The sequence below is a fragment of the Coturnix japonica genome, chromosome 21 (assembly GCF_001577835.2).
Source record: "Coturnix japonica isolate 7356 chromosome 21, Coturnix japonica 2.1, whole genome shotgun sequence".
NCBI classification, from domain to species: domain Eukaryota; kingdom Metazoa; phylum Chordata; class Aves; order Galliformes; family Phasianidae; genus Coturnix; species Coturnix japonica.
Genome location: NC_029536.1, coordinates 1830680 through 1855115, shown reverse-complemented (window position 1 = coordinate 1855115; position 24436 = coordinate 1830680). Strand labels below are relative to the sequence as shown.

The window sequence follows — 24436 nt, the reverse complement described above, 5'->3', positions numbered from 1 at the left end:
TGCACCAGAACCAGCTGGCTGCGGCCCATTGCAAGCTCTTGTTCTGTCCTCAAATAATCAGTGATAGCTACAGATAAAAGTGAATTGGGTTGTAGCACAGGCTGGTACTCAGCCCAGCCACCAAACAGATGGGGACAGAGAAAGCTGGAGGTGAATCAAAGCTGGAGCTCTGAGCAGTTAGAGCCATTGGTTGGGGCTTTGGCCATTGTGCTGTTTTGTGATGGTAAGAGACTGAACTCTGGACTCCAGCAGAGCACTGTGCTGTTGGCCAGCAGTGTAATATATCAGCTTTGCTGGCTCCATCTGAATGTACAACTGAGCTGTTCTACCAGCCCTTGTTACCATTTAGCCCATTCTGGCAGCTGCAGCAAACCAGTCTCAGCTAAACCACCTCCACGGTTCTTCAGGTGAAACTGGTCTGATATGTCCCATTTACAGTTCAAATTACTGCTTAATGCTTCTGTGCACTGAGCGAACAAGTCTGTTCCAGAGCCTGAATGTTTGGAGGGACACAGATTTTGCATTTTAAGGCTTTTTCTATTGTTAGAGATCTTTGCAAGGTGGGAGCACAGAATAAGCTGTATTGCTCATTTCCTGGTCTGACTTGCAGCCTGAACTCACTTCCCAAGGTGCAGAACCTGACCAATAACTCTGCTGGAAGACCCCTTACACAGCTCCATATGGTTCATAAAGCATCTTGCAGAATATCATACAGTGTATATGCATCAAAGAGCTCCCTGGACTGTGAATGAAGGAACACCTACATTCTGCTGTCAGCTGGAGCCACTTCTCTACATCACAGCAGATCTCAGGGTAAGCCCTGGTACAGCAAAGCATGACTACAGCACAGCAGTAAGACCACAGCCCTGAGCTCTCTGTCCTTAGAACAGAGGCCCCCTTGATATCCTCTGCCTTGGGACAGCTGTGCCAGCTGGGGACTGTGCCTACAGATGCTGCAGGAGGCTGCTGTGTGTGCACTCCTTAAACCCTCACAAAGGCTTTGTTCTGGAGCTCAGCACAGCTGAACCTGGCATCCTTCTGAAGAGGAAGGCAGTTTTAATTTGTTTAGTTATTTTTAATCAAGCCTCTGGTCTGATAAGAGGCTACAAGGGTTTTGAGCCAGGAGTATTCATTTTTGCAGCACGAATTTCCAAGATATATAACAAAAACTTACCCAGAAAGAGCTGAAGGTGCCAGCAGTCAGTGCCAAGCGGGCAGCTTACCTTGAGCTGGATATATCCCCATCATGAATCACTGGCAACAGCTGCTTTGTGCCAGATTTATGGCAGGTAGCTACGAGCACAGTATAACTGTGAGTTCTCATCCTGTGAAGGTGAAGAGAAAGATAAGAGAGAAAAATGTGAGAAAACATTAATAACCCAACTTGTGTAGAAACTGAGCTAGTATTTCTGTGCTACTGCTGTGCATCACCTGGCCCTGCTCTGCTCCTTGCTGCCTTCCTGGAAGAGCTTTTATCTTACCCTGCAGGTGTGCATTTGCACTGATGATTTGCAGCTGGCTATGGGGGAAAAGCAGCAGAGGAGGGTGAGGGAAAGAGAGCAGCACCTGTGGGCTGGGAGCCTGGCTGTGCTGCAGGGCTTTGGGGTGAGGATGAGGATGGGGTGAGGACTGTAGCTCAGCAATGCTGAGGTTTCTTGAATGTTTTGTCTAGGGGGAATTTGGGCATCTTTGGCTTGAGTTCCCCACTCCTGAGTTTGTTTGGAAGTGAGAACATAGTCCTGCTGCTGCTGCAATGGGTCTGTCGTTTCTAGGGGGGTGTTTGTGGAGTGCAACGTGGAAAGCAGGAAAACAGCAAAACCACAGTTTGATTGCTAACAGAAGGGACAGCAAAATAAAATCCAAAGGAATGGAGCCGTCACAGCAAGGGGGCTCATTCTTCACCAATGTAACAACACACCAAGGATGCTTGTTGGCTGCTGACCACGTTCCGTACCAGATTACCGGTGGGATCAATACTGATGGATGGATGAATCAGGGGGAGGTGAGGGAAGCTCTCATTAGTGGAAGTTTCCCCTTGTGGGGAAGTGCTGCTCCAGTCTGTATAGCCCCACAGTGCTGTGTGGATCATTTCACCCCTCTGCTCTGAGTCCTGAGCCATCCTGCTGTGCGTGAGCGCTTATAGAAGCCTCATGTGCAAATTACATGTGGATTTAGTATGACAGAAGTGAATGCTAACAGCTTCCACAAGTGGCAGGAGGAAGAGCTGCTCCTGCCATGCAGGTCCTTACTTCCCATTCTTTGATTTATTCAGAGCTTAAGAGCCAGGGATGAATAAGCTCAAAGGCCCCCTGAAATAAAGAACAAATCCCAGTCACAAAAGGCGTAGCTCTGGTCACTGAGAACCAGATCTGACACTGGTACCCAGTAGGGCTCAGCTGCCTCTGGTAGAGCTGCTGTGCATTGCCAAGAGTTCAGGGCATCGCTCTCAGTGTCATCCCTGCCAGATGGATGCTCTGTGTGCCTCATTCTCCCCATCTCCCAAGTAACTGTAGGCTAACTTGGCAGGGATCTGCACGGTAATACAATTCCACTGACATTTATGCTGGACAGCTTCTCTCGCTCCCTCTATTTGTGTTGCTGACTGCTTAATGGTAACTTGAGAGTCTACAGGGAAATGTCCATTGTCCTCCTGCAACACTCTCCTCTGTCTTGGAGCTAAATGGTCACCAGCAATGATTTCCAGCTTGGGAAAGCTCTGAATGAATGGAAACAATTAAGGAGCAACTAAGCAGTGAATGCTTGCCAAGGGTTTGCACCCAGCAAGCTGATCCTACATCTGCATCCTCACCCAAGGGACAGTATTTGGGCCCTAGATGCTGCTGTGCAGGTAAGGAAGCAAGCAGTGGTGTGACCCAGCTGTACCAGCACCAGTGTGCCCTGCAAACCAGTCCCTTACATGGCAGTGAGCAGCAGGAGGCAGCTGGAAAGCTGTGTGTTTAAATGTGCCTCTGGGCACTCAGAGCTGCTAAAACACAGCAGAGCTCTGAGGCCATCTGTCAGGCACGCGTTGCTGAAGGGCTCTTTGTGGAAGAGCCACAGAAGAATATGAAAATAAATAAATTACGTAGCCCTCAGAATCAATAGTAGCACAGAATGGCTGGAAGGGTGAGCGTGGCAGATGCTGCAAACTACTTCACAGTCCTCTTGGAGAGCTAGAGGCTGCCATCCAGAAAAACCTCTCAGTCACTCCGAGGTCTGCAGGGGGAAAAGCACCAGTTGAAAGAGAAGCAGAAAACAACACTGTTTCAGGGATGGGGAGCAAGGTTTGGCACTACAGCTGGCAGTCCTGATAAAGAAAGGTACCTGGGCATCACCAACACGAGTGTTTCTGAGAAGCAAAGCTTTGCTTTGGGGAATTAGAGCCTGCAATTATTGCTGTCTTTCTGCTTGAGGAATAAAAGCCAAGCTCCCCAAGCCCTCACCCTATGCATGGAGACAAGGGGTTATGCACAGACCATGACAAGCCCAGAGCACTCAGCACAGCTGGTGGAGGTCAGCATTTGTGTTTTCTTCTCCCCCCATGTTATGTCCTCCCCCCTGCTCAGGCAGGCAGGAACAACACACACTTGTTCTGCAGCTCCCCAGGCAGCGCAAGGGGGAACTTTGTAAGGGATTCTGCAGGAAAGCAGTTCCTCAAATGGAGCCTCCTGGGGATGTGTCATTTGGGTTTGTCCCACCCAAAGCACATGGAAGGTAGTGCAGATGGACTTTATGGTGCTTTACTTCCTGACTGTGAGCCCACAAAAGACTCACATGGCCTCAGTCCGAGCCTGGGCTCAGCATGTCACCTGGGCTATGATCCCATGAGTGCTTGCTGAGCTCGTTCCCTGCATTCACCAGCCTTTAGGAGCTGCAGGAGGTACACAGCCACTCAGCAAACTATGCACAGGGGCTGATTCTGTGACCCCATAGCAGCAGACATGGCACTGAGCATGAGTTATTCCTCCTGCTCACCTGGAAGCACAGATCTGCTCCAGCTCATCCTCATCAGTAGGGTTAATATCCCAACAATGTGTTAAAATTACCCTTTTGTCATCACGTTTTTATCTGCGTGGCACCAAGCTGGCGGCTACGTATGTTAGAGCCTCTGGGGAGTGTTGCAATCCCACCAACATGTTAGTGACTGCTCTGCCCATCTGCACGGGCTGGCAGCTTCAGGGATTGTCGGTGCCAATTGATACCCAGATAACAGCTCCCCCCGCAACACCCGTGTCTGTCTCCAGTGGCTGTAAAGGCGTGAGAACCTGCCCTGGGAGGATGCTGATGGATAAAACACAGTGAAAGCTGCAAGGAGATGGGGCTGGCAAAGCTGGGGGCTGAAGGAGAGGGTGTGAAGGGAGACCTGTGTCTGTAGAATGAAGCATGGGAACACAGTTGGCCGCAGTGTGTGTCCCTGTGCTTAGGGAGGGATGCTCAGCAAAGCACTGGGTCACATCAGAGAGCCCGATGTGCTTTGCCCCCTGGGATAGAGCAGGCAGGATGTGCAGGGCTGGCCTTGCTTTTCAATAGCTTGCACAAAACACAAGGAAAGATAAGAAGCAAAGAGAAAAAAAAAAACAAACCAAAAACACATAAAGAAGCAGGCTGGGATGCAGGAAGAGGTAGAGCTGTCTGGTTCATCGCTCTGCTTTCAGCAGCCGCCAGTTTCGATCGTGCCTGCAATCATTGTCTCCCAGGCACGCAGCTGAGAGCTGAGGAAACCAAGCCCTAACCCCTAACCAGATGAGCAGGGGTAAAAATAGCAGTCAGGGGAGCAGACTTCCTTCCAGACATAAACCTCTTGCTGCCGAAGGCCACAAATCTGTGCTGTGTTCACGCACCCAGGCTGCTTCAGCACCGGTTGGGATGTAGGGCTGGGGTCTGCCTGCATTATGGGGGCAGCTGCAGAGCCTCCTCTGATGGCTGATCCACCTGCTGCTCTGACTTTCTGCTACCTTGCATCTTTTACTTTGTTCAGCTTTAATGGCCTTTTGGTTTCTATTTTCGCTGTGGTTACCTTGGCCCCATGCTGGCTTCCAGCCCTTTCATGCAGAAATCTCTTTTCAGCCCTCTGGATCCATTTTTGTGGCTTTCCTGGCTCACCCCCAAAGCTCCGTCTGCTGCCACTGAGAAGTAAACAATCCTTCCACTCGCAGCACCTTATCTCCTGTGTGACTGTCCTTATCTCTTGCATGGAGCCTCGCATTTCTACATTTGCTTTCTGGTCTCGGCTCGGCTACAGATGCTTAGAGGTCTGAAAATTCATAGGAACATGGAGAGCTGCTGGTCACAGCCCACAGAGGTTTTCAGTTCAGGTTACAGGGAAGCAGTCCATCCAGCCTGCTGCTTTGCTTCCTACCAAAGCTAAGTGCTTTATGATCTAAAGCTCTGGATAAGGTTTGATTCCAGATTCCAGTAACACAGTGGGGGAAAGTTAACAGTTTGCTGGGTTCTCCAACACACATTATCACCCATGGCATTGCTCTCCATGTTCCGTGCACCATCTCCATCCCTGAGAAGCTCACACAGGCCAAATGTGCTTATTTCAAGGCGACTTGGTGCAAAATAGCTGCAGCACTTTGAAGTTCCCCATGTCCTGCATTCCATGCCCCAACCACGCATTGTGGGAGACATCCAGCGCATGCGGAGCAGAGCTTTGGGTCACTTGCTGTTAAAATGTATGGCATGCAAGACCTAACTGTAGAGCTAAAGGGTGTGCCCAGAGCTGGGTAATGCTACCAAGGTGGAGACTCTAAACTAGAAAGTGCTAGCAGTGTAAATACATCACTGGCAGAGCTAAGCTGAGCTTGCAGAGGGTTGCATGGCCATGAAAGGCAGCTGGACTTGCATGTAGCTCTGGGTGCTGCTCCTTTGCTTGTGCTGCACTGTGGGATGTGGGGGTGGGGGGTTACAGAGTATTTCCCAGCAGTTCTTCAGGGGTTAAGGAGAGTTTCTATTAGGCATTGGAAACAGTATGGGGAGGAAGGGAGGTAGAACTGCCAACTACCATGACTAATGCTGTGACATCAAGGTTGATGGAATACAGCTTCTTAATGCCACCCATACCTACAAGAGTAATTAATTAGTGCAGGCAAACGCATGCAATCAACAGGTCTGAAAACAATTCATTTGTCTTCCCATTGTGAAGAAGGCAGTGACAGAGCATTGCAGATGGCTACCAAATTGCCTCCAACCAAGTTTGTTTTCACATTTTCTGGGTCTGTTTCCAGCTGCAAGTGCTGGAAATAATTCCCCTGACCTAGATCCCAAAATATCCTGTTCAGCAATGGGGATCTGCCCATGCCGATGTGCCAGATGTTTGGAAGGGTTATGCAGTGTGCTGCACGGACAGCTTGCTAGGAAAGCTCAAACTGTACCTTCATATGCCGGGGTTCTGGCCCCACTCTCATCTCTGCTGGGATGCACAATGTTGGCTTCAGGAAATTTGGCAGTCAGCTTGGATGGATGTGGATGAAAGTCGGGTGAATAACTGCTGAAGAAGGCTTGTTTTCGTAACTCTTGTGGGGAACTGCATGCCATCCCTTTTGTCCCTGCCCTGTCCTACCAGGAATGCTGACCCAGGGCTATGCAGCAGGGCTGGGATGCCAGTGGCCACGCTCTCCCTTGCACAATCTCATGCTCATACCAACGTGAGCCATGTATCTTCCTGCAGACAAGATGCTCCTCTGGGTTCCAGCTTGGGAGCAGCCTTCTCAGAACGGCTGCAGGGAGGCATCCAGCCTGGCTTTGTACACAGAGAAGCTGCTGCTGGGAGCCTGTGCCTCCAAGGAAGGGTGGATAGTAGACAGGACATCCCAGCTCAATAGCACCAATGGTCTGCAAGGAAAGCATTTGCTCTTTCGTCCATGGGTCAGACATTACGGCACCCAGCTGTAGAACAACAGCCTCTTATCCCCAAAATAGAAGGGAATTGTTCTGCTTGATTTGCATGCATCAAGTCACCTCTTTCTTTATGGGCTGCTGGAATTACAACTATTTCCCCAGCCTGACGTGGGAGGAGTACAAGGCTGGCAGGGCTCATGATGGGAGGATGGATGTCAGCAGTAGAGCTTCCAGCTGAGCCCCCCTGTGTCCCTCAGGCATGTTTCCTGGACAGGCTTTATCCTGGATAGTCTTGTTTATGAAACAGGATTTCCAACCTAGCCCCCATGTCCTACCTTTTCTTTCCATTGTAAATAACAACCTGCTGATGGATGGAACTCCTTTTCCCCCTTCCTTTCTCATCGCTCCAAACTTGTTCTCTCCTTTCAGTCTCACCGTTGACAAGCTCAAGTTGAATAACACGACTTCTATACACACTGCTGCTGTATGGCATCAGATCCAGCCATGTGTTGGGTGAAGAAGCTCCCAGTGTTGCTGGAGGAGCCCTGCAGACGGGGCAGGAGCTGTTCCCTCCCCTCCCACTCGCTCCCCAGCTGCTTTGCTAGGCTTACACAAAAAGGATAATTGTTTTGTCCTTGGAGCCTTGCTCCTGCTCAGATGGCTTTGTCCCCCTACTGAGAAGGGCTGAAAAGCTGCAGATGAGCGGTAATGAGCCCTCTGTAATGCTTCTTGTACAGGCAGCCTTGTTCCAAGCCCTGGAAGTTCAGCTGAAAAGGAGAAATGCCCTCCACAGTGCAGGACTCTGCTAGTCCCTGTGCTAGATGGGTCTGGTTGTGCCCCTCTATGTGCTGAACCCATTGAATCAAAGCACACCGTCTTTTGGGTAACACACTCAAACCAAACTTCTTGTGTCTCAAAGTCTACTGGCATAATCTGAATAGTACCTTTGTTTACTGCCCCCACCAGAAGACTACTGGCAGAGCTTGGGATAGAGAGGGTCTGACTGCCACCTGGCATGGGGTCTGATGAGAAATTGGCCTTGATATCCTCTGAATTCCAGGCTGGGATCAGGGAGTGCAGCTTGGCCAGTGTTCCTGCAGCTGTGCGTGAGGCAGGGGCCAGGCTGTCCCTCCTGGTAGGAACTCACAACCACGAACCGCTTCCCCTTCCTGTTGTGACTGGATGCAACTTGATGGGTGCTTGGAGGCCCGTTCATCAATGTCTTGGACAGCTTCCCTCTATCTGTCAAACCAGGAGCCCCGGTCCAGGATGATGGCCAAATGTGCATCTCACAGCATGCAGGCTGCTCTCCAGGCTGCATATCTCTCTTGTACGTGTGTTCAAATTGCTCCAGGTCATCTCCTTTCCCCTAGGCTGACAGGCCAAGAGGCTATAATTGTTGAGAGAGGCCAAGACCTGGCTGCTCTGTAAGTCATAGCTTATTGTGTAGTTGGGAATTCCTCAGGAAACAGAGTTCTAAGGAGGTCCTCTTAAAGTTGGCTTTTTCCACATTGTCTGAGCTTTCCTAACAGGATAGAGACAGGAGATAAGAGTCGAGCAATAAGGAAAGAGATCCACTCCAAAGAATAGCCTTTGGATTCAAAACAGACAGCTGCATCCATACCTCATCTGTATTGCTTAAAGGTGGCTCCAAGTTTCAGAGCTTCTCTGGCTCCAGGAATGCAAAATGAGACCCCAGTCTGGGTCCAGCTGGGGAAATTGCAATAAAAAATGTATGAGGAAATGAGGCAGGAATCTGAAGTGTTGGAGGATCTCTGCTGGGGACCCCCAGATGGCTCCACATGAAAAGTGGAGTCTGTGCAACCAGGCACGAGCGCTGTGTGCTGTTCCATCGATCTCGCCGTGCTCTCATACAACCTCATGGTTGGAAGCCAGGGATGGAGAACGTGGCTCCTGTACAGTCTCAGACTCCAGAGGTCAGTTGTTGCACATCCACACCTTCCTCTCATTATACTGATGTTGTGGCTTTAAAACACAGGACTGGAGCAGTGAAGTAGTGAGCTCTCTGCTGCCAGCTCCTCCTTGGCACATGTGGACAGCCCTGGCAGCTTTAGCATGGAGAGAGGATGAGGATGCACTAAATAAAGGATGAAGAATTGCCACAATAACTCAGCAGCCATTTGCTCAGCCAGCTGCATGCAGCAGCGAAGCCTCTTCTGTAACTGGGAGAGACAGTGCCAGAGGTGCTGCCTATCCATTTCCATCAAGAGAAATCCAGAAGCCACTTAACGAGCAATGAGCCACTTCTGCTTCTGGTTTTTGTGGGTTTCTTTTGCTGTTTTTCTTATTTTACCCCTTCAATGCCATGGGTCTGTGAGGCAGCTGCTCCCAGCTGTGAGCTGTCGGACAGATGATAAGTAGAACTTCTCCTAAAAAGGAAAAGGTGAAACAGATTGGTCTGAGATGCCCTAAATTCAGATGGTGAGAGGGAGAGGGCTGGCACACTCAGGTCAGGCCCAAAAGCTTCAGCTCTGCACTACGCTGCTGGCAGCCAGCCCTCCTGCTTATTTTCCACCTCTGTATCAGGTTGCTCTTTGACCCGCTCCTGGAACTCTGCAAATGAGCTCACTTGTTCCTACGCATATAAAGCACTGCAGATCTCAGAGGCGAGGCAAAAGCAAGGAGCTGGTTGAACTCTGTGTCATTTTGTGAGCTCGTAAACATAACTAGCCCAGCTGCAGCTCTGAGAGTTTTTAGTTCACTGTGATGACCCACAGGTTCAGTGCAGTCACTTTGGTGTCTGGGATCCAGCTGAGGGCTGGCAGTTTGTGACAAGCTGACTCCTTCCATACCATCCAAGCATGCCTTGTCCGGACCTCACACAGCCCGAGGAGCACATTGCATGGCATGCAGGAGTCAGAGGGGTTCAGATCCTTGGCATGAGCAGAAAATTGCTCAGAGAACATTGTCCCTCTCTGCATTAGCCATGTGATGTGCCTGTGTCTACCTGCATGCTCGTTCCACAAATTCCTTCATTCCACATAAGCGGCTGAAACAGAAAACTAGGACACTGTGTCCTGGTGTGACTCGGTGCTGGAGGGAAACAGCAGAAAGGCCCACACAGTGTTTCCATCCTTCTGGGTGCTGCCTGGCTCTGAAGAGGGTCCACAGCCACTTCTGCAGTGCTTGTGATGGGAGAAGGCTTTTCCAATGGCTCCAATGTGAGCAGCTGTGTTCTCATAGCATAAAACCCTTCTGTAACTTCCTCCCATCTCCAAAGTTTTGGTGTAATGCTGCTGCATGTGGTTGAAAATGTGCCACACTTCATCCCAAGAGTGACTGCAGTTCTGTGCTGGGTGACTTCAGGATGCTTTGGGATGAAGCATCAGCCAAATCATGTCTTGCTGTAGAGTTGCTGGGGGTCATTGGGCAACTTCTGAGGATAAATACAGCTGGGGAGTGCCAGGAGTGAACTATTTTTGTAGTTTGTCTCCGAAGTCATAACAGAAATAAGAGCTGACTTGAACCTGCAGATGGCACGACACAGTGTTAACTGAGACCTGCCAGCACGGGGACTGATCCTGCTGCAGGGCACTGCTGGGGTCGGCAGATTTCCCCATTCACACCCTGCACAAACACAGCCTGGAGCTGCTGAGACCTCCACTGTGACACAGCCTGAGCTCCCAATGCCCAGCCTGACTGCTGCCCACCTGCGGCTCCAGGGAAGCTCCTGCCCCATCCTTCTCCCATCACTTACAGGGCTGCTTTGCTTCCTTTCCAAATGGGGAATTTCCAAATTCCCATATATAGATAGCTCCCTCCAAACAAAAGCTTTTATGTAGAGCTGAAGAAAGGCTGTGTTCCAAACCCGCCTGTTTGTTCCAGCTGTGATTTGCCTTAGAGGATATTGCATCTATCCCGGCAGCTGCAGCCACCACCAAACTCCCTGCGGGCAGAGCTCTGCCATACACTGTGTGTGCAAATCAGACCTTGTGATTTGGGATCGACCCAACAAGGAAGGTAGAACAAGGAAGAGTGGACAGTCAAGATATAGGGATTGGATGGCGGTGGTGCTTTTCTGAGCTGGATTTTCACTTGGCAATGGTAGGAAGGTGACCACCCTCGGTAAGTTTGATTGCGTTATGGCAGATGGAGGCCATAGGCTGAGCCCTGCAGCCCCATTCTGGCCACAGTTATATGGGAACAAAGCAGGGTGATGCTGCTGGCTCCAGAACACAGTATGCATCAGCATGCACAAGCACCAGCCTTACTGGAAACAGGACTTGTCCTTTACAGTTAAGTTTAAAAATAAAGTTAAATGGTGTGAGATCTAATCATTTTCCAGGCTGCTTTTTCCTGCTTCCTCCTACCCCAGCAGGACTTCTAAGGAAATTCTCTCTCCAGGCTGCACAGTGTGAGACTGAATGGCATTGACAGCGAAAAACCGACAAACAAAAAAGGAAATTATGAGCAACTCTTCTATGGGAAGTGTTCTTGGGAAGTGAGTAATGCAAGGAAATCATCTTCATGTTCCCACCAGCTCCGGTCCATGGGGGTCTGAGTGCTCATCCATGAGCAGCAGCAATCAAGTTGAATGTGGATCAGTGTAATGGATCTATGTAGATCCAGACAGGTGGAGAAGCTGAGACAATTTGGGATCACCACTTTTGGGATGATTTGCTTTGTGTAATCTTCCTCTGAAAGGCTGCTCCTCAAAAGAGGCCACAACTGAACAGCTCTCGTGCTGGAGCACCTGCACCTCTGATATTCATTTGTAATGAAGTTCTGCCCTCCAAAACAACCTGGACAAACTTAACAAGTGTACTTACATGTCCTTGCAAAGGCCCATCTGGAGCACTGCATCCCGGATGGATGCCCAGAGCAGCATGTGTGCCCCATCCCTGGAGGTTCCTGAAGGTCAGGCTGGATGGACCCTGCACTGTCTATTCCAATGGGTGGTAACCCTGCCCACAGCATGGGGTGGGAATGGAATGAGTTTTAATGTCCCTTCCAACACAGGCCATCCTATGATCTCACAGATCACATGGTGGAGGATGAGAGTAGGGGTATCAAATTCTTCTGTGTCCCTGGGATGAAGCTTATTCTAGCCTGCATGAATCAGTGAGGCTGAGTCATCCCCCTAAGTTCATGACACATGGGTATGGGGTATCATACAACCTGATACTACAACGTTCCTTCATGGTGCAGCTGGGTACCAAACCCAGCCCGTCTGCCTGAGGTGGGGCTGGGAGGAGAAGCACAAACAAGTGCCCATGACGTTTAACTTGCTGGCTGGCTCCGGGGCTTCCCACTTGGATCTCATTTCTTGGGCCTGTCCTGACTTTCCATTTGCTTGATGAGTTTGGATACGTTTTTTTTTTCCAGCCTGCACAGCTCCTTGGCTCATAATTCCTCTTCATTTCTTTATAGATCCCAGGAGAGACCAAATCAAATTGGGGGAAATATGGCTCACCGGTTTCAGAAATACCACCAGCTTCTCAACTTTCCTCCTCTGCTACTTCTCATCCTGTCTGGTTGTCACTCCCCCTGTCAGAGGAGATGACATTGAAGAGTCTCTTCATAACTGAGTGTCATTTTCCAGCTTTTCTCTGCTTGTAATGTCTTGGACCTGTCCAAAAGCAGCATATGCAACATGTTTTTTCCACTGATGGCTGTATGGCTTAGCTGAATGTTGTATTTTGCCTTATTTCCTTGAAAACCACTATCCCCTATAGGGTGGTAATAATTTAAGAGAGGAGCAGCTCAGGGCTTCATACAGCAGTAACCCCTAAGGGCTGCAGCTGAGATGAGGATGTCAGGTTAAACCACAAACTCCCTGCTCCCAAACAGGTATAAATAGGATGAACTGAAAGTGGGGATAAAAAGGAAGGGGAATATTCTCACCTCCACCTGCTGAGCAGGAGCCAAAGGCAGAGACACGGGTGGCAGGGCAGAAGAGAGGAGGGAAGTGGGGTTTGCTCAGGGATTTTGATCGGCAAGAAACTTCTCCATCTAGGGGGAATGCAGAGAGGCTGTGTGCCCACGAGGGGAAAGCCCTCAGCCAAGTTCTTCAGCCCCTCCATCCAGCAAGTCATTTGTCATGGGCTTATCTTTAGCCCCCTTTGACTCACAGGCTAAAGCTGAAGCCAAAGGGAGGTGGGCAGGGGGCTGTGCAGGAGCAGTCCAGCATGGGGCAGGGCTGGGGCTGTGCAGGCAGCGCTAGGACCTAAGGAGTGCTCCGCAGCCTCCTCCCAAAGGATTAGCCAATATTCCCAGGGCAGGGCACGCTCCCCAGCTCTTCTACTTTTTCTTTCCTCTCTATACGTGTTTTCCCTTCTAGTTCATTCCAGAGCAGAGAGAGAGAGAAGCTTTGGATTTCACTGAGCTTCTCTCTCTCTCTATTTTTTTTCCCTCATATCTGGACTGCTGCCAGTGTCTCGCAGGGCCGGCGTTTCATCTATCGGGACAGATTTTTCACCCCAGCCCAGCTGCACACCCGCTGCCTGTGAGCAAATCCCAGCAGCAAAGCAGAGCTCCGGAGGGCAACACACCCCATCTCCAGCCGAGGAGGACGTGGAGAGGAAGGAAAATTGCCTCCAGCACACAGAGATTGTACCACGGCACAGCAGAAGAAAGAACTGTCGGATCTCAAGGCATGAGCAGCACACAAGCTGCCCTGGGCTCTGCAGGATCCTTGCACGTAATATGACTGATGCTGAGCCTTTCGTCTGCCTTCATAGAGCCGAGCTCTTGGATTTAAGGTAGTTTGCCCAGGATTGGACTTTGCTATGCTGGCCGAAGCAGTTCTTGTGCTCGGTGTGTGGCTGCAGCTCGCTGCGGGGCAGGAGGCACCTGGCCAAGGTGAGTGCTGCGGGGTCCCCACTGTGCTGGGACAGGAGCTGACCTGAAGTTGCCATGGCTCTGCCATTCCTATGGGGTGTTACTTTGCTGGCACAATGAAGGAAAATGTTTCTAAAATTGCTCTATTAGAAAGAAAACTTATCTCCCTTGGAAAAGAAGTTGGCAGAGTTTAGTGCAGGATGAGGGAGAGTCCTGACTACTCAGTGCTCCCTATGTACTGGGGTTAAGTGTAAAGAAAGCAGTGGTTAAGAGAAGGGAAAGCAATGATTGATACCATACCTGTCCTGTTGTCCACTGTCTAATCTCTGTAATTCAGTCCTGACGTTTTCTCCTTACAATGCTTTCTTTTGGCTGCTGCTCAGGGAGAACGCCCGCGGTTTGGTGTCATGGAGCCGACAGTGGGATAGGGGACACGGAGGGGATGAGTGTTTCTCTCCGGTGAGCTGGGCAGGGATTGCTGGTGCGGTTACTGGTTTTCCCTGGAGTTTGAACCTGAGAAGTGTAAAGGGAGACATGAAGTTCTGTTGTGCCTGGACAGGGTGATTCTGCTCCTAGTGGGCAGAGCAGACCGTGACTTTTGCTCAGATCCCATTACAGGGAATAGATTCTGCCCGCTGGTGACCCAAGCTGTGGAGCAGGTCCTGGAGATGCAGGCTGGTTCAGGAACTGTGCTGCTGTTCCTGCCCATTCCATGCTCCAGAGGCAGTTGTGCTGTTTCAGTACCGACAGCTTACTTAAGGCTTGTAAACTGTAAACTAGAAGAGAACCTGGTGGGCAACGTACCTGCTCCCTGGCAGCTTTTATGTGGGCACCTCCGGCCGCTCCCAAAAGCAACCTTGAGCAAACAGCCATCCTGGCAGGGCTCCTGTCTGGAGCCGTTGTGATGTGCCATCACCATTCAGTGAGGGGAACTGGTTGAGCCGAGAGGATGCATGGTCATAACTCTACTTCTTTGGGTCTTGGATTAATGTGAGTGAAGGCAGCTTCATTAGCTTCAGGGGACAAAGATGGGAAGCTCCTGGGCAGCTTGGAGCATGGAGAACCCCAGGAAAGGTGTAGGCAATGCTGCTCACCCTGCACAATCAGCTCCACTTCCAGCAGAACACTTTTCCTTGCGTGGCCAAACAGCACAAGGGAAGACAAATGCAGCATTTAAGGCATAGTAAACTGAGACAGGACATATTTTTCTCTGGCTGTGGAATCCTTTTTGCTCTAGGATTGCTGAGTCCCACGTAAATCAGGCACGTGGCACGAGTTCAGGTCCCAGCTGAGGGGAGCTCTTGGAGCGGATGTCTCCTGTCAGCATCTCGGAGCAGGACGCACACGCCTGGCTGTTTTCCTCTTAGAAAAGCCAAGTGTGTAAATAAGCAGAGCTGGGACTCCATGGTGACATTTTGCTTTCAGTTGATCCCTTCTAAACCTTTCTTTGCAAGACTGATCCGTGCCTATCGACAAGTACCAGCCCAAGGGTGACAAGAGGATGCTGCCAACACTTGCTCCCTGGGCTCTGGCTGTGCTCAGGGCTGATGGTGCAGGACATTTTAGGGACATCCCTTCTCCCAGAGCCCCACAAAAGTGAGAAATCCCAGCTGATCCTTGCTGTAAAGTGAGGAAACAGTTAGAAAACAGCAGCTGCTTACGTAAGGCAGGGATTTGCTGGTAACAAATCCCCAAAGCCCCACCTCTGGCATAGGGGAGATGTTTGTGTTGGATGGAGGGCAAAGAACAGCGAGAAAGATGAAGGAATGGAGAGCCTGAAGGGAAGGATGGTGGTGTGCCCAGCCACTATCAGCATTGCTGCAGCGAGGATGCTTTTGTGAATCCTCTCTAGCAGAAAAGTTTCATAGAGAGGACTTGATTTCTGTCTTACACAGGGCTGAGTGGTGGAACTGAATTATGACAGATCACAACCCCTTCAGATGGCTCCGAAATACCAAACTGCCCACCAGCACAACTTGCTATCAGTGACCATTGGCTGCTGGGCTGTGCTTTCTGCCCCCCTGGCAGGACGTGGTGGTGTCAAACTGCAGCCCTTCCTGCAGTTCTTCCTAACCCACGCAGCTATTCCCAGCAGTGACGGGTGAAACCCTTGTCCACAGGATGCTAACGTTCTGCCTACCTCTCTGTGCCCGCAGCTGCAGGGCACACTCCAGCACCATTACAAGGGCTTGGCTCTTGGCTCTCCATCAGCATCCTCCTCCATTAGCAGGTGCTCCATGCAGCTTGTCACTCTGTTTCTCCATAGAGCTCATTTTGGCAGGACAGGGGTTTACTGTCTGCTCCCTGGGGATGCACCCCCAGTTTCTCCATGTGTGACCTCGTTTGCCACTGGGGAGCAATGTCCTCTGCCAGCACCAGAAGCTTTCACAGCTGCTTGTTGCAACACTCTGAAAAACAAACACCACCACTCAAAATAATGGGGAGCAGAGGGAAGAAATGAAAACAGATGATTTTTTTTTTTGCTGGGAAGAGACCACTGTGTTGCCAAGATCCCTCAGTACAGCTTGGCAGCCAAGTCAGTGGCTTTATGCCCTTGCAGTGGAGGGGAGAGGAGGAATCTGCAGCTCCACACAGACAGGAGCTCAGAGCAGAACCAGGGTTGCATGCACTGGTGAAGCAGCAGGTTAAGAGACCTGGAGGTGATGGGTTTGGCTGTGTGATGTGCTGATGGAGCCACACGTCATTGTGGGCAAGCTGGCCAGGCCATGCTTGTGTTTTCTGAGTGCCAGGCTGCCAGATGTGCGTGTCTGCACAGGGCTGAGTTGTGCTGGGTCATACAGAGCTGGACGTGAGCTGCTCCTGCCTCCTCCTGGCATCTCTGGCTTAGTCACCTCCAAGCAACGCGGTTCTCTGTTCCTCCAGTTGTTTCGTCATGGGTCTGGTATGGCTCTGTGCTCTCAGCCAGCACGTAATGCAGCAGGGAGGTGAAGGGCCCAGCCCCGAATGGCTCTGCTCTCTGTAGCAGCACAGGAGCTCATCTCAGCATGTTGTTCACACGATGTCCCTGCCCTGGGACAGAGCCAGCACTCGAGTTCCCATTGCACATCTGATCTGTGCCAGGTGCCACTCTGAGGACACACACACGGTGCATCGCACCCTCTGACTCATCCCCTGCCCTGGGTTTGCCATTCATGCCTCCATTTGGGAGTAGTCCCCAGGAGGGGCTATGTGACCCTGCTCCTCCCTGCTGCCTCGGAGCCTGCCTTGGCATGCAGAGCTCTTTGCAGGAGCCATCTCCTCCAAGCAATTAATTTTACAGGGGCCTTTCCATTCAGCTGTCTGCTGCCTTGTGGTTTCATCTCCCACACTCAGCCATTGTGTGCTGCACCAAGCCCATCAGTGCCCCAGGTCCTGCATTGCTTGGCAGCCCTGCATTCCCCATCCCTTCCCTGAAGGAGCAGCCCAAGCAGGCTGGCACCAGTCTCTGCTCTGTGGCTTTTTCTCCCTTTTCACACCTTCAAAAGCTGCCAGAAAGCAGAATGATGGCTAAAAGGATTCCAAATTCATCTTCCCAGCACCAGGAGCGTGTCTTCCTCCAGCTCAAAGCAGTAAGTACCCAGGAGCAGCCTTGTGCTGACTAACAAGAGGTATCAGTGCAAACTGAGACGTCTCCAAGGCATTTTCTACAAACTCCTCGCTGCATTCAGAGATCTGGCCCAAGATAACCAACTCTTCCCAGTTTGTGCACCATTTTTCTAACCATCCCTCTCTCTTTCCCTGTTAGGTCCTCAGCCCTCCATTTCCAATTCAGAGGGAGACATCCTCTTCTTACTGGACAGCTCTGGCAGTGTCTCCTACTATGAATTCTCCAAGGTCAAGGAATTCATGTGGGACCTCGTGCGGCCTTTCACCTTTGGTCCCAATGATGTCCAGACCAGCATCATCCACATCAGCACAACCCCCACCATGGAGTTTCCCTTTGACCGGTACCTGTCCCGTGGTGCAGTGCAGCAAGCTATCAAGGACACCAGGCAGCTCATGGGTGACACCAACACAGGCAAGGCACTCTCCTTTGCCAAGGAGAAGCTCTTCAGTAATGACGCTGGTGCCCGGCCAGATGTGCCCAAGGTTCTGGTTTGGGTGACAGATGGGTTCTCCAGCGATGACATCTCTGAGCCCATGCAGCTCCTGAAGGACATGGGGGTGACAGTCTTCATTGTCAGCACCGGGAGGGGGAATTACCTGGAGCTGTCTGCTGCTGCCAGCCAGCCTCCTGAAAAGCACCTGCACTTTGTAGATGTGGATGACCTCCCCATCATCACCAAGGAGCTGCGAGACACTATGTTAGGTATGCTGGGGCTGGGCTGCGGTCTCTGGAAGCTTGCAGCAGGACAAGCTTGAAAATCCCCTATAACCACCAGATCTCCAGGAGCACGTAAACACACTGCATGTATGAAAACAGTGTGCCAGGGTAGGGTTTGGCCCCTAAGCTCTGCCTGCACACCCTTAGTGCTGGCATCCATCCCCTGCTTACAAGTAGCTGGCAGTCAGTACTCTCTTACCATGAGCAATTAGCGATGTTGGTTGTTGCTCACAGAATTAAGACTGCAGCACAGGAATGTTTTTGTTCCATAAATCCCCTGTTGTAACGTGTTCTGCATCTGCCAGATCTACAGAGCAGCTTGGCCAGTGCAGCCCTTGGAAGAAATTCCCAGCCCAGTTTGTTGGGCTCGGCAAGGCAGTTGCTGGCACGTCTGTGACTGCACAGACAGCAAGAATAGGCAGAGAGCTGGTTTCTAACAGCCCAGTGTTTTAAAGCTTCTAGGAAAGAGTATGGAGAGAGCCAAAACCAGAATGTGGGACAGGGGATGAGCAGGAACACTGCATGTCCTCTGTGCCACTGTGATGCGAGCATCTATGACCACAAAGCAGGGGTTCTGCCTCAGCCTTTGCATCTGTTTGGAAAGCTGAGCAAGCAACCAGGACTTTGCAGACTTTCATTTTCTGGAGGCTTTGTGCCCTGCTGGAAGTCCTGTTTTAATTCCCCACTTGGTTTCTACTGTGTGAGTCAAGACAGAGCTGGCTGCGGCATGTCCAAGTAACCCCTTAGTGCAGAATCCTCTCTGTATAGCAATTTCTTCCTATTTCCAGCCACTGCCATTTAGCAAATCACACTCACAGACCACATTCTCTTCTCTGTCCTGAGTACTGGACCTTCTGCTCTTGCAGGTGCCACACAGAGCCCAAATGTTTCCTTTCAAGTGGCTGTTTCAGCTTCTAGCGCATCCTTAATCCACATGGTATAAAATAGCACCATGAAAGGAGTCAGTGCTGCACAAGCAATGAGCTGCCTCAGTTCCCTTTCCTCCAACACCCTCACTTAGCACTGACCTTAAGCAAGTGACCAGGAAAATGATCCCAGACCTTGAATGCCCATTCTGGTGATGGAGACCACTGCATCTCCTGCATAATAGATTATGGATCCAGGGCAGAAGGGGTTTATCTGCTGCTTGACTGTGTTTCTTGCACACATCATAAAAGCAGCAGCACTCCTGCAAGTCTAATCTTGACCTTGCCAGCATTCACAGGATGCCAACAAGCTCGCTGCTGTGGAACGGTGCTTCTGTGTCCACCCTCATCCTGTGTGAGTCACCAGCAGGCAGGAGACAAGTGTGTCTGAACTGTGTCCAAGTGCTCCCAAGAGGGCACTGCCTGGTCCAGCGCCAGAGGTTACACACTGCTTCCCCCTGCCAGCATGGAGGAGCTGAGAAGGAAATCAGTGACCATCTGCTTTCTGGGATTCATCTCCTCCAATGGTCAGGGCAGTCGTCATGTGGCAGTAGAGGTGCTTGGGTGTGCTGTAGCTCATCCTTTGGGTGCTGCATCCCATTAGTCACAGGAGGCTGCAGAGTTCCATGTCCACAGTGCTGGGAGGGAGCAGTGCTCCTACCCACTCCACAGCCAAGCAACAGCTCAGAGAAAAATTAGAGTGCCTTGCTTGGTGCAGGTATAGCTGCTCAGCTCAGTGCATGCTCAGCTGCACCTCACTGACTTCAGCTGTCATCCAGTGTCCTACAGGTCACATCTCCCATCCAAAGGGCCTGCATTTGTAGCATTCCATGTCCTGTGTACAAATGTTATCAGTGATTTCTTGCTCCTGCCTCTCTCTCAGATGTTATCCAAGCAAATCGGCTCCATGCGGTGGATATCACATCAAGTAGCTTCCGTCTGACGTGGCCCCAGCTCCTCTCTCAAGAAACTGGCTACTACACCCTCCAGTACGCCCCAACTGATGACCTGGCAGCCAAGAGGACAACACAGGTGTCTGGGGCTCACACCAGCCTCACACTGAGCAATCTTGCTCCAGAAACTACATATGAGGTGGCACTCATTCCTGAATCCAACGTTCACTACTTCTCTCCCCAGACGATAAGGGTTACCACCCTTGCAGGTAAAGTACTCACAACTGGACACAGGTGAAGTTCTGCCATGCTGAGCCTCCCAGATAGATAGGAAGATAGGACAGTCTGTGATCTGCAACCTTCCTGGTCTGATCCCCATCAGAAGGCAGACAATTGTGGTCAAACCTGAACAGAGCAAGGAGAAGGCATCTTTTTGCTGTCACTCTGCAAGCAGATCTTCTATAAAGAAGTTCTGCACTGCCTAGTGCAAGGCCATAAAATTCCTTTCAATATTAAAACACTTGGATATAGCAGAAAGCAGAGGGCTGGGAGAAAGCAGGAGCTGTAGGTGCAGCTAGAGAAGGACACATGCTTCTCCAGGCAGGGGTATGCACTGCTGGGGCATCCCTGCATGAGGGGAGGGATTGGGGCAGCACTTGAGCACAGCCAACCTTTCTAAATCTTCCAGGTCCATTCTGCTCCTCTGAGAGCATCCTGCTGCCACGAACCACATGCTTATTCCTACCTTGTGCTTCTTTCAGAGCAAATCAGTCCAGCTCAGGTTCTCATCTCAGACTCCAGACCTCACAGCTTCCAAGTCAGCTGGGCTCCTACACCAGACAGTGTGACCAGCTACCAGGTCCTGTATGGGCCACTCCGTGGGAACTCAGCGCAGCTGATAGAGGTGGATGGTACCCGCAACAGCACTATTGTGGAGAACCTGGCACCCAACACCACCTATCTGGTGACAGTGACTGCAATCTACAGTTCAGGAAAGGAAAAATCACTGTCAGCCAAAGCATGTACTCAAGAAGGTGAGTGTGCAGCACTGTGCTGATAGGGAACAGCATGGGCACAGATCTGCCTTTGTGCGAGGCCTGAGAACTCAGCCTGGTTCCTGGGGTTGGATGAGGGGGGATCTTAGAGGTCATTTCCTACCTTGATGGTTCTGTGAGTCTATGACCAAAAGGAGATCAACTGCACAAAGCGTGACCACTCTTATGGGTTGTATATGGCTGAGCTGCTACTGAAGCTGCAGCAACTGCTCCATAGAGAGTCCCACAGTAACAAGGATCTTCTCCTTTCTCTAGAGGGCTCCAAAGTGAGGCACCTTCGCTTTGAAGACATGGGCTCCAACACCTTGAAGGCTTCATGGGATGCTGCAGATGGAAAGGTCCTTGGTTACAGAGTCAGGTGCCGGAGACAAACCGGCCCTTCATCTCTCATCAGTGTGTCACCACAAATCCACAATGTGCTCCTCACAGACATGGCCCCAGGCACCACAAACAAAGTGTGTGTGAAGTCCATGTACAAGAATCAGCCGAGCAAGGGATTGTGCCGCATGGTGCACGTGCAGCCAGGTGAGTCAGGGTGCAAGGGAGGTCCCTAGACCTGAAGGGGACATGGGTGCTCGAGATCCAACACAGAGCTGAGCTGAAATACTGTGCTTATCAGCCAGCTTGACAGCAGGGCTTCATCACAGCTATCGCTCCAGGGATTTTGCCCTAAGCTGGGCTCTCCTCCTCTTTTTTAAGAGCAATACTCCTCCTAGTGGCATTATGGTTACAGGCAGAAGAAGAAGCATGCGGGGGATTTGGTGGGGATTTGGGATGACAAAGGAGGGGAAGAGGCTGATGAAATCTGATGAAAGCTGGCTTTCAACAAGAGAGACAAGCTAACTACAGAACACAGCTAAGAAGGCAATGACATCTGCCTTCCTCCTTGCACTACCCAGAAGCCACTTTCTATAATGAAATACAAAGGGATTCTCAATAGGCTGAAATAAGTGATAAGAAGCAGCTGTGTGACAGAGCAGAAGCACAGCCTTCTTCCCACCAATAGGCCAAAGTGATGGCGATGATGACCACAGAGTCACCAGATCTCTGACTCAGTCTGATGTGGAAAATGGGTAAACAAAGCTGACATCATGCTTTTTGTGCTCTTCCCAGCTACAGAAGCTCCAGGATACAAGCACATACAGAGGGCATGAGAGACCTGAGCATGAACTGATCCCTCACAGAGCAGGAGATCTTGCTTGGAACAAAGGTTTGGATAAAACGGAGGGACCTACAGAGGAAATCAGAAAGCTCACAGATCATCTCCCAGCTGTCCTGGTTGCCAAGCCTGAGGGCCATCCTCAGTCAAGTTCTTGCAAAGCTTGAAGATGGGTTCAGCTGGTCAGAGATGACAATCCCACTGCTTGATGCCAAATCCGTACCCTCTCTTGTATAAACATGCCTGAAAAACAACAAACAAAAAGCAACCTGATGAATCCTCACTATTGCTTGCTTATTTCCTGTACTCTATTTATTAAATGTTGAGACAGTTGTATTTTTGCAGACTGTGAGCATGTTCAGAATGCAGCTGTTTACTACACTGGCCTTTTGTTCTGGGCACTGCACTTAGAGAAAGAATAGAAGCTGTCAACAGCCATTGACACTGACAAAGCAGCTTCAACTCAATCCAGTGTATTCAATACATGTTTCAAAGTAGGCATCCCCAAAGTATAGCATCTCAGGGATGGAAGGTGAAAGCAGTAGGAGAAAAAATAGCAAGTACAGAGAACATGCAGTACACAGAGGAAACCTGGTCAAAGGCTGTAGTACTTCTGAAAAGAAGAAAATAGGTCATACCCATTTGGTTTTTGGCCAGGATATGGAGACACGTTGTAAAAGACATTTTGCTTTCTATGCAGTAAATGAATAATCTAGTTTTCCTAGCACAGGGGGGTGATTTATGGCAGACTTGGTTGATGAACTCTGAGGAATGGAACAAGAAAGCATTGCCAGCCCAGGCCACTGCTGCTGGGTGTGCCAAGAGAAAAGATTGTTCACGTCTGCCTGCTGAATTCTTAAGTTTTATCAACACTGGTAATAGTGTTAAATTCATCTGCTGCAGTGACACAGAGATCCCAGATGGACTCTGAAGGATTCAGCTCCTCCATGTCATTTGCTTTGGGATTTAATAGCAGACTGAGAGGACAGAAAACTTAGAAAACTTGGAACTTCGCTTCCCCAGCAGGTTACGCTATTCTCAGTCCTCAGCTGAGCTCAAGGAGCAGCAGGAAGTCAAGAAAGGCCAGACTACATGGCCATACAAAGCAGTTGTTTTCTCATTCAAATGCATACCTTCAAACAACACAACAGCACAGTACTGCCTGAATTGTGACCACAAATGACTGTGGCACACCTGCAATCATTTACAGCAAGTCAGGTATGAGTCCTACCATCAGAGCAGCTATATTAATTAGCATGTTCTACAGCTAATCAGGAGAAAATAGGACTTCAGCACTATCATTCCTGGCTCTGTTCTTTGCAGTCTTAAAACACATTTAAATGTCTTGTCCTGGTGCTACACTGTGCTAAGCTTTAGCTCATTTAAAGAACTATTTTTTTCCAGGAGTAAATCTGGTTCTTCCTCTCAGGCCCCACGCTTGAATGGGCTGTCATTATGCTACTCTTCAGGAAGGGGAATTGAACAATAAATAAGCAGTTCTAGCAGCTAGTTACAAATAGGAAACCCAACTCCAAAGTTTGAGACTTACAGCTACAAAGAAACACAGCTACATCTCTGGTAACTGAAACCAGCATCAGTGGGATCACCTCTCCTCACTAATGTTTGCTCTATTTTAGATACATTGCTTGTTTTTTCCACATATGAAAGATACATTTTCTTAAAGCTGTGCTTGGAGAGCCTCCATCCACCGACAGTCCATCCCACAAACCCTCCATAGCTCAGCTTATGGACTCCTTCAAACAATTCCTTCTGGAGCTGAGAGGAACTTTGTCTCTGACCTGGAGTGCTGAGCACAAAACTCGTGTGGGTTTGTGGGACTTTTGCCTTGGGCTCCTTACACAGAAGGGATGGGAGGGAGGCGAGTCATTCATTAACTTGATAAGAAGATTCCATATGATTCGTGCTCTCCTATGGAATGTGTACGAGTGACTGATTAATCTCAATGGAGACTGTGCAGAGGGGAAGATAAAGCCTCTGGAATCTCTCACGCAATAAAGTATCTTGTTCATTCTTGCTGTAGGACAGAGATGGTTCAGTACAACTCCCTGCATAGCTTACTTCTGCATTAAGACCTCCTCCACAGATGTAATACACCCTATTGAAGGCAACCAATTAAAAATACACTACAAGAGCTACCAAATGACTCCTTCATTCCTGGGGGCAAGAAAGCAAACTGGTTGAGGGGCTGGAATTAATATTAAGTGACTGAAAAAGAAGCATTCTTCCCATGACTCCACAATCCAGGTTATACTCCCAACCTTGCAATAATGAAACATACAGCCAGAAAGACATCAATAACAGCTCCTTGCCTCATTTTATGCCCTTCCTATCACTCCACAGTCCGGCTTATACTCCCAACCATGCAATAATGAAACATACAGCCAGAAAGACATCAATAACAGCTCTTTGCCTCA

General features: G+C 50.0%; 1 protein-coding gene and 1 long non-coding RNA gene across 2 annotated transcripts; one reads left to right on the top strand and one right to left on the bottom strand.

The window, feature by feature from the left end:
* Window positions 1–71: 71 nt before the first annotated feature.
* On the bottom strand, window positions 72–15767 carry LOC107323281. Its single transcript, XR_004309459.1, has 4 exons — window positions 14449–15767; window positions 13945–14157; window positions 6378–12433; window positions 72–1325 (listed from the first exon to the last, which is right to left on the bottom strand). It is a non-coding gene; the product is annotated as an uncharacterized LOC107323281 (long non-coding RNA).
* VWA1 (von Willebrand factor A domain containing 1) lies at window positions 12433–24157 on the top strand. Its single transcript, XM_015882159.2, has 6 exons — window positions 12433–13665; window positions 17390–17953; window positions 19778–20056; window positions 20549–20821; window positions 21098–21367; window positions 21956–24157. Exons 1-6 carry the CDS (start codon window positions 13593–13595, stop codon window positions 21994–21996), a joined length of 1500 nt encoding a protein of 499 aa, XP_015737645.1. The 5' UTR covers window positions 12433–13592; the 3' UTR covers window positions 21997–24157.
* Window positions 24158–24436: the final 279 nt, after the last annotated feature.